At 40.9% G+C, this 10,465-nt stretch overlaps 1 protein-coding gene across 1 annotated transcript in view; it reads right to left on the bottom strand.

Annotated features, from left to right (window-relative positions):
• The window catches only part of tmem255b (transmembrane protein 255B), a 31,386-nt gene continuing 20,921 nt past the window's right edge, over positions 1–10,465 (bottom strand). Inside the window, exons 6-9 of the mRNA XM_085773079.1 lie at positions 9,875–9,960; positions 8,431–8,590; positions 6,216–6,362; positions 1–252 (exon numbers count right to left, since the gene is read on the bottom strand). Of these exons, the coding sequence (XP_085629205.1) occupies positions 1–252; positions 6,216–6,362; positions 8,431–8,590; positions 9,875–9,960 (645 nt within the window). The remainder of the gene's footprint in view (positions 253–6,215; positions 6,363–8,430; positions 8,591–9,874; positions 9,961–10,465) is intronic.

Below are 10,465 nucleotides of genomic sequence, written 5' to 3'. Positions count from 1 at the left end.
TCAGCAGGCGTAAGGCGGCGGTTTCTCGAAGGCGCTGTAGGACGACCCGTAGAGGACGGGGGCGTTGGGAGTCAGCATGAAGCCCCCCCCTCCTCCTCCTCCTCCTCCTGGCTCCTGGGTGTTTCCCTGCTGCTGCTGCTGGGACGGGGCCTGGGGCGGCGGCTGCGTCTCCTCGGACGGGCAGGGGGTGGAGGCCAGGCCGCCGTCGGGGAGCATCTGGGGCGTCGCCGGGGCCTGGTAGTTGTTGTTGTGCTGATTTAAAAGGGAACATATCATGGAAATATCACTTTCTGAAGGCTCTTTGAAGGGATACGCCAACATTTTATTTTTTTCGTGTCTTGCCTCACTCCCCGAGTCCATGACAAGCAGATAGACATCATCCTTTCGACTGTGCGTGCAGTAACGAGGGAGATACGGGCAGAGCTAGCGCACCGCTAATTAGCTTAGCTCAAACACTGGAAGTGTATGGGTAGTGTTAGCCTGCCTCCACCTAAAGTCATCAGAGAAACTCTTAGCAACTCTAAACGGAAACCGGCGGGCCGATCTTGGTCTCAGAGCTGACAAAACTCTCTGGTAAGGCATCTTGAGCGGTCAAATGCCGCTAACGGGACGAGATCGGTCAAAACGGAGGGTTCAAGCAAAGACGATTTATTTTGGTTCAAGCTAGCTACATCGAGGGTAGGTTAGCTTCCTATTTCAAAGTAAAAGCACTTCTGTATGTAAAGGGCAACGGGTGTTTTATTTTGTGAAAGTAACCGGAAGTGCGTTGGTCACAACGGCTAGCTTGAGTAGCGCCGAATTCATCCGAACAAAATTGTAAACAGCTGGTATTTAGACAAATTAACAACACACTGCTGATCTAAACGGCTACTTTCTTGCCTAAAAATGTTTGAAATGCCGATAAAGTGATATATTTACAGAGTTTAGAGCTAAAATGAAATCAGCTTCTGACTGCTGATTTTGGCTCGGGTAGGAGGCAGGCTAACACTACCTATACACTTCCAGTGTTTGAGCTAAGCTAATTAGCGACTTTAGGTGGAGGCAGGCTAACACTACCCATACACTTCCAGTGTTTGAGCTAAGCTAATTAGCGACTTTAGGTGGAGGCAGGCTAACACTACCTATACACTTCCAGTGTTTGAGCTAAGCTAATTAGCGACTTTAGGTGGAGGCAGGCTAACACTACCCATACACTTCCAGTGTTTGAGCTAAGCTAATTAGCGGTGCGCCAGCTCTGCCCGTATCTCCCTTGTTACTGCACGCACAGTCGAAAGGATGGTGTCTATCTGCTTGTCATGGACTCGGGAGTGAGGCAAGACACGAAAATTTTTTTTGGCGTATCCCTTTAACATATTTTTGGGTGTTTGTCTTGACTTCCGGCCCCCAAAATGTGAGAATTGACAAAAAAATCTGTAATTTTCAGGCTCCCGAGGTTTCACCCAAAAAGATCTTTTTCTTGTTAGTTTTGAAAAACATCTTCGTAAACACGTCATCATTTCAACAAATATCTGTGCACACACAGATCCACTGAAAACGACTCAAAACCTATTTGAAATTTCCAAATTTCATACTTTTTCCAGACTTCTTGGTAAAGAAATTAAAATAATTTGAGTAAATAGATGTGCATAATATAAAAAAATTACGCAATTAATCATTTGTTTTCATTATTCTGAATGTGTATGCCATTATGTAACCAAATAATTTCCAGGAGATTATAGCTAGGTACAATAGTGCATACAAAATATTACCCAAATAACTTCAGATAAGATTAAGATAAATATATTTTCTATACAATAATTTCCATTTTCCATACTTTTCCAGACCTGGCAATGTATAAAACCAAATTCCATACTTTCCATTTTGCGTAGGAAACCCTGCAAAACGCTGTAGTACATCCTCCAGGCCTGTGTGTGGTGCTGTAACGCTGCCACACACAAACGGAGAAGAAGAAGGAAAGTTCCCCGCTGGATTCAAACTCGAAACATTATAAGTGGATTAAATGTTGACTGGGAGTCGTATCAGAGTGAATATGACGATCGCTTTTGATTAAATGGGCTTGATTAAAGGGACATTGTGTAACTTCTCCTGTTATCTATTCACAAAAATCTATTATTTGGTTCAAAAATATGTTTTTCATTAACCAGTTATCCCCCCATCAACAAAGTGAAGTGTTCCTTTCAGCTCTGAATGAGCCGTTCATATCATTCATATCTCCATGGAGACGGTAAGCTCGGTGCTGCTGCCATGTGGTGTCGCCATGTTTTTACGTTCAGTGGCAGCGTGACGGTAGGTAACCACGGAAACTCAGCGGAGACACCGGAGCTGTCGGCTCAGGTCGAGGTGGCGTCTGTGAAAAGTCACCGCGGTAACGCAGTGAGGAGGAGGAATGGAGCGTTACACTGATGCTGCATTCACCTGCAGTCGGGCAGACGGCCGTCGCTAACAAACCAGATGTCATTTTAGTCACAGAAGTCCAGAGAAAGCCGGTAAACAATATGACATCGCCATGACAACGTATTGTCACGTGTATTGTTTTGCCTCGTGCTGACGGACCACTTGTTTACACTTGTTTAGAGGTTTGTTTATGCCGTTACGTGTAGCGTATGTCGTCCATCTGCCGTCTGCCCAATTTCACGTGAATGCAGCATGAAAAATGCGATTAAGTTGCTTGGGATATACAACCACAACGCTAGAGTAATAAGAGTAATTCGTACACAATGTACCTTTAAGCTGCAGTGTCTGAGCGACCCGACAGTAGTGGGTTGGTCGGGTTGGGTTGGGGTATGACATCATCGTTTCACAAAAGGTCTGTTTTGGGCGTCTACACGAAAACGCTGGGGCGGCATTTACAGATTTTCCCACTCTGGGACCCGTTTCCAAAAAATACAGTTTTCACCCCCAGATGAAAACGCTGTTTCCATCTGGACAAAACGATAAAATACTTATAATTAAATCCGTATTTGTGTGGACGGGCTCTGACAATGATGTCATTAGTTTTTGAATTTGCATAATACCATTCGTTCATTTGCATTTAAAGGGACAGGCACTGAAACCGGCCGCTCTGAACAGTAGTGATGTTCGATACCACAAATTTCCTTTCCGATCCGATACTGAGTAAAATTCAGGCTGGTATCGGCGATACCGATCCGATACTTTGTGCAAATGCACCTAATGTGCCTGGTAAATCTAATAAAATTAAAAAAAGTACTGTATTTCAAGTCATAGCTTCCTAAGGATGCAAGACGTCAGAGTAGCCTAACGTATTTATTTTAAACTCTGAACTATATTGAGGTAGTGGCCTCGTTTAGAATATAGCCAAAAATAGTGTTTCAAACACTAAAAAAAGAACATAAGTAAAATAATAAAACCATAAATTAAATTTAAAAATGATAAACAAACATAATATTTATATATTTTTTTAATGTATTTATTTATAATATTGTTTATTAGTTTCCCACAGATATTACAGACTTCGTCTTCACTGTTTGTGGCACTGAAATAGCTCCACACATGACTCCTTTCCGCTCCGCCATTGACTCTACGTACAAAGACTGACTTTGTGAGCAGCTTACGCGTTACGCACTTACCCAGGTGGAAGAAAAAGTAGTTCCTACCCACCGTGTGTCATTTAGACAAGATCTGAATAGTTTAGTTACTTTCCACTATGTTCCTGTTAATGATATGCATAACCACAAATGACTGAAGTATCAAAAGTACCGATATTTTCATTTGAGTATCGATTCTAGAGCAGACAGACCTGGTATCGGAAGTATCGATATTTCAGTATCGATCTGCACATCACTACTGAACAGGGCTGTTGAGAGCAGATGAATAGAGCTGTGATGTTTGATCCATGTCTTTAAGACACCTGGGAACTGTTTTAATTTGTGGAAAAGAGGCAGAATACGTCTCCTTTAAGAGGAGAAGGAGCGAAGAGAGAGAGGGAGTGTGTGGTATGTAGTGGAGAAACAGAGACAGAGGTACCTGAGATTATTTCTACATCTTTTTACACAAGGTGCGTTTTGTTTTTTAGTTGGATCTGGATTCGGGCAGAAATATCAGCAAAGATAAGACATCAACAAGTAGTTAATCTGTGAGATTAATTAAATAATAATATAAATAATAAACCTTCACATCTGCTGAGTCGTGGTGTTTCTGCAGCGCTGCCTGTTGCAGAGGTCGTGGTTCAGTTCATGGCTCCAGTTCGTGAAGCATCAATCAGACATTCCTGTTTTCAGCCGCTGTGCCAGTGACTCTGGGTGTTTTCACCTAAACTGTCAGTTTTACTTTTTATTACTTTTTCTTTTGATTGATTTGTTATTTGATCTATAAAACTTTGCTTTTTAAAACAGCGTTCAGGTGACTGGGGGGAAAAGTATCTAATGCTCAGCAGGTTTTCTCTCAGTAATAATGTGACGAGGCAGCAGAGCAGATTAATAGTTTTTTTTTCTTTTCTCTCTCTCTGGTCAAGAGCTTTGATGTTGTAGTGGAGCAGCTGCGATAAGAAATGTGATCCAGCGCCGCTCCGATTTAATTCTCTGGAATGTAAAATATGTATTTTTTTCACAGCCGACACTTTGACCTGTCGCAGCAGGTAAAGCGTGAGTGTTACTAACAACATCAGCAGCAGCAGCAGCAGCTCTGTTCTCTTTAATTCCTCTGAATGAGCCGTGACAGTGAAACACAGAAAACCACAAATGTGTGTGAGGTCACGACCCTGAAACTGAAAAACAGCTCATTTTATTATTTACTAATCTGCGGCTTCACTTTTCTTTCTTTAATTCGAATATGTGACAAACAAAACAACCAATAATAAACAAAAAAATATTTTTAAAAAGTCGTCATCTAACCACAAACAACAACTATATATTTTCATATTCAAAAGGAGTAGGAAGAAGTATACATTTATGTAATCCCACCTCCTAATTACAATATTGACTTTTCTCTTTTTAGCTTCCTGGTTAAAGGGATAGTTCACCCAAAATTCAAATTTCACTCAAATCTCACGCGATTTGCGCCAGCGTCAGTGCGATTAACTGGCGCCGGTGCAAATCATGCGAGATTTGGACGGACCAGGAAGAGGAGCTTCCGCTTCAAACAAACTTAAAACATAGACTTATTTAATGTTTTTCTGAACAATTTCTCATGTTGGGGCTTCAATACAAGAGGGACATTACAGATGAGCACCATGGAGGTATCTGGATGTTTTTTGGTGTGTCTTTTTGGACAAAGAAAAGTGAGCTCCGTTCGCAACCGTCATATGGACATGCAGTGCTGCACGGAGCCCCGCTGTAACTCAGAGAAGCCACGGAGGACTCTGAAACTTCTCCCAGCCCTTTAGTCCACATGAGGGTGAGTAGATAATGACTGAAATTTGAATTTTGGGTGAACTATCCCTTTAAGATTAAGTTTTTACTATTTAAAGCAGATATCAGTGGAATGTTTTTGTTAATATAAGTCCTAAATAGTCCTATTTTCCGTCAGCAATCACTTACATGAAGTATTTCAGCCTAAACACGAGTCTCTCCGTCACTCTGCTCTGCTGTAACCCGAGGAGAAAATTTTCCTTGTGGGATACAAGTGTTATCCAATGAGGGGAGAGAACGGCATGAAGGGCTGTGTGTGCAGCCAAGGGATGCGCGTGAATGTGGTGACGTAGCACGAGGACCAATTGATGCCTGACAAGGGCGGGGGCTGCTAACTCATGGTGCGTTCAAGGAAACTCGTACTTTGTGTTTTTCCTTCCTGTGAAGTCATACCAGTTCGATCTGGTACGAGTTCACGGGTCGGAAGTTACGAGTGGCCGTTATAGGGAACTTTCACAGACAACAGGACGGTAAAAACACGAGCTACGGGTTACCTGGAACGCTACCAAGTCGTAGTTGTGACTTGAAGCTGTAACTTACGGTTTCAAAAGCCTGCCTTGAACACAGCATTAGCCGAAACGGCCGTGCCACTGATATCTGCTTTAATAACTAATTATATTTCTAATTTAGGTATAAATTCATGTATATTCTTATTATTATATTCAACATACACATAAATGCCTGCTACCTACCTACACTTATGCCATTAGAGACAACAACTACACAAAATTACCAAAGTAAGAGATAACTGAGGAAAAATGAACACTAAGAAAGAAAAAAAAACAATTTAAAAAACAAAGAACAGAAGAAAACAATTGTGTCTTTTTGTGTTGTGTGTGTGGACTCTACCTGCATGGTCATGGGGTAGTTGGGGTAAGCGGGCAGGGCTTGTCCTGAGGGGCAGAACCCGGCGTAGGTGAGCATGTGCTGGGTCGGGTTGTAGAGGATGTGGGGCGGCGGCGCCGGACTGGGCGCCACCGGAGGACTGGGCTTCTGCTGCAGGACACAAGAAGAAATCACATCAGAAACACACACACACACAGAAACACACACGCCTCGTTGTACCTGTACTTTACATTTTCACGCCAGAGAAACTGGATTTTATTTATTTATTTAGAGTTAATTTGCAAAAGCAGATAAATGCCATTTTGAAAAAGATGAGCTGATGCTTTTGAATTATTCTTTGCATAGTGTTGTTTTCAATAAAGCTTTATTTTTTTGAGCTGCGTCTGTTTTGTTTTGTTACGTCTCATCTCCTTGGTCAAAGCCACTCAACTTTGGTTTGACTGATATCACCTGGTGTAAATAATAATGAAAAATTGTTTTGAAATGTTTTTAAAGACGGAGTTACCTGCTTTTGCAAATGAACTCCTAAATTTTCTCAGGCTTTGTGACAGGACAGTCGATATACATGGGGAATGGGTAGGCTAAGCAGAGAGAGGGGGAATGACGTGCAGCAAAGGGCACACTGGGGGATTTGAACCTGGACTGGATGCAGCGAGGACTACAGCCTCTGTGTTTTTATCTGTAGAAACTGGAAACTGGATTTTAAAGCTCAAGTGGTTGGTTTTTTGCTCCTTCATGTGCATGGAAGAGATATATTTTTAAAAATGTAGTAAGGGAGACAGTGAAGAGCTGTGTTTCCTCATGAAGTCTGGTAATAAAATAGAAAACATCAGATTATATTGAAACATAGCCTAAATATGAAAAACGTCAGTAGATGTGCAGTTTGTTCAGGAGCTGCAGTGACTTTGATGTTTCCTCTTTCAGCAACGAATCTAAACTTCAGGAAGCTTTGAAACCAGCTGTGGTGAGAGACACTAAGGGGGACATATAAAACTTTTTGAAGGCTCTTTAACATTTATCTGTGCGTTTGTCTTTACTTCCGGCCCCCAAAATGAGAGAATTGACAAAAAAAATCTGTAATTTTCAGGCTCCCTAGGTTGAAATCCATGTGATTTTACGAGCTGTTCCCTCAGTTTTCTTCCAGTGATGTAACTAGTTTTCTAATTTGCATAACCCCACCCCTACCTGGGACCAGTAGAAGGGGAGGGGCAAGCAGTGGTTCATTAAAGGGACAGGCACTGAAACAGGGCTGTTTTGAGAGGATGAAAAGAGCTGTGATGTTTGATCCTTGGAGTATTTGACCACAGCATGTCACAGATTTGTCTTTAAGACACCTGGGAACTATTTTAATTTGGGAATAATATGTCTCCTTTAAAGGGATAGTTCAACATTTTGGCAAATTGGCCCATTGCCATAATCCCTATAGTTTTAGGAGTAGCTTTGGTGGACAAATTGTGACCTGCACATTCACCACGCTATAAGATAATAACAGAACAACTCTGTTACCAGACAGAGTTGTTTTAGAGGTAAATTCATGCAAAACCGCTGATGCACGTTCCCATCGGGGGCAGTTTTTCAGCAAGCGGTCTCTGTATTTACCTCTAAAACAACTCTGTCTCGTAACGCGCCGTTATTATCTCATAGCGTGGTGAATGTGCAGGTCACAACTTGTCCACCAGAGCGTTTTGGAGTTGTTGGATTGTGTATTTAAATAGCTTGCACCGACAAATAAAGGTAACGAACCTACTGCCATGACTATAGGGATTATGGCAATGAGCCAATTTGCCAAAATGTTGAACTATCCCTTTAAAGCTCAAGTCATTGTTTTTTTTGCTCCTTCATTTGCATGGAAGAGGTTTTTTTTTTTTTTTTTAATGTAACAAGGGAGATGGACAAAGAAAGATATACAGTTTATCTGCACCTGAAGTCTTGTTAAAGTAAAAGAAGAGAAAACATCAGATTATATTTAAACATAAACTGCATGAAAACATGAAAAACGTCAGTAGATGTGGAGTTTGTTCAGGAGCTGCAGTGACTTTCATGTTTCCTCTGTCAGGGACAAATCTAAACTTCAGGAAGCTTTGAAACCAGCTGTGGTGAGAGACATTAAGCTGTAACAAACTGTTCCTGAGAATGACTCATCCTGCAGCAGAGAAACATCTTCCCGTACGGGCGGTGAACGTTTCTTTTGGTCCGTGCTGCTGCTGCTGCTGCTCACCATGACCTTGTACGCTCCGAGGATGGCGGCGGTGACGATGCCCAGGAAGAGGCCGACGACGTTGAGCACCACCGAGGCCCAGAGCAGCCGGTACAGGTGGATCACATCCCAGCAGCCGCTCACCCCGGTGAACTCGTAGTACTGTGTGTGGTACTCGATGCTGCAGGACGAGGAGGGTCAGTACTGTTATTTATTGGTTTATTTTATTTCAATTCCTCCGTATCTGGAAGAAAAACAAACACTGCTACACCCTGTTCGTCAGCTGTACTCGGTGAACTACATGTTGAAACCCTCCAGGCAGAGATAAGACTGGAGCTCTCCCGCTTTGATTTGCTCAAAAAAACTCAGTAAACTTTGAAGGGTTGAAGGAAACTCAGTGCAAGAAAGAAACAAACTCACATGATTCATGTCGGTTTGTGTGTAACTGTGATTTTCTCCAGCTGTAGGTTTGGCAGCAGACACAGAGAAACAGGTGTTTTCCACCTTCTCCTGCGTTTTATCCCATAATTATTATAACTGATAATAATAAACGACGATAAACCTGCTCCAGGACTCAAGATCTTCACTTATCAAACTTGGACTCAGATTAAAGACAAAAAAATATTTGAGATATTTCTGAAATCTTAAACCTTAAAAACTATTTATTTTATTCTCTAATAAAATATCTATCACTTTACAAACTTTATAAACCAAATGACGAACCTGCACAATGCAAGATGCTGTTTCCATTTCAGCTGATTCACTGTTGTTATATACTTATTTAAGTCTAAGTTTATGCCTATTGCATTGGCAAATACAACAAAATAGTTTGACAGTCTCTCTCCTGAAGCAGAAAAAACATTTAAAAAAGATATACAAAGTGCAATTGAGTCAATAAATAATTAAATATCAACATTAAGACATTAACTACAATATACGGAAAAAAGCAATGTCTTGTTGTGTGCGTGTGTGTGCACATGCTATTATATATTATTATTTATGTGATTAAGCACATTAAAAAATATATTAGATTGTTGTTGTCAATTACACAAAATAAAATGAACTTTTGAAAAGTGTTTAATTTCATGTTCTTGCACAATAACGTACCAGACAACAGACTTAGTTTAAGAATAGTTTAGTATAGTTTACAGTTGGACTGATGTAGGCTTCTGTTTTAACTCTTTTATCCATCTTTTCTCATCTAATAGTATCTCATCTTATCTATTTTTATCATGTGTACCCACCTTTTAATTTATTTTTATCTACTCAACTGCATCCTGCACTGTAATTCGAGTCGTCCTGGTCTCAATTTGTTGTTGGGTCTCGTATTGCCGTGCTGCTGTATTGCATTTGTGACTTGTTTCTTATATGTTGCTTTGTGAAGCACTTTGTAAACTTGTGTGCTATATAAATAAAGTTATTGTTATCATTATTGATCTGTATCGATAAAGATCTTCCAGCTCACCTCTCACAGTTGTACAGGTAGCAGCAGTAGCAGGTGTTGCTCCTCAGCTTCAGTTTGCAGGTTTTGTCGAACGAGCGGCACGACACCTGCAGAGTCGGTTGCAGTTACAGACCGTCAGTGCTGTTGTGTTTTATTATCATGATGAAACAATCCACAGCTCCTGTTTGCTTTTAATTTGATTTGGGTGCAGTAAAATCATGTGACCACTAGATGTCAGCGCACACTAAATGAAACTTGACACTAAGACCAGGATCTAATCTAAACATGAACCTAACGTGCATTTAAATGACTTTATACAACCCTTAAAAGGCTAAAAGTGAATAAAAACCAACAAAACAGCACAGACCTGTTACTTCAACACAGTTTTCCAGTTACAGTCTTTTATTTTTTGCAGTATTTCACCTTTTCGGTCTATAAAACATGTCAATTTGTCAGGACAAGGTCGTGCAGATAAACAATGTGCGTGGCATTGTCCTAAAGTTTAGAGGACGACAATGAGTCTTGAGTTTGGTTTCTCTTAGTCACGGACTGGAAATCACAGGTGTATTTCACAGCTCTAAACATAATTCAAATGTGTAAATGTATTTATAT

Source organism: Trachurus japonicus, chromosome 3 (assembly GCF_045865225.1).
Source record: "Trachurus japonicus isolate A0001 chromosome 3, Traja_1.0".
Classification (NCBI taxonomy): domain Eukaryota; kingdom Metazoa; phylum Chordata; class Actinopteri; order Carangiformes; family Carangidae; genus Trachurus; species Trachurus japonicus.
This window is presented reverse-complemented; position numbering and strand designations above follow the sequence as displayed.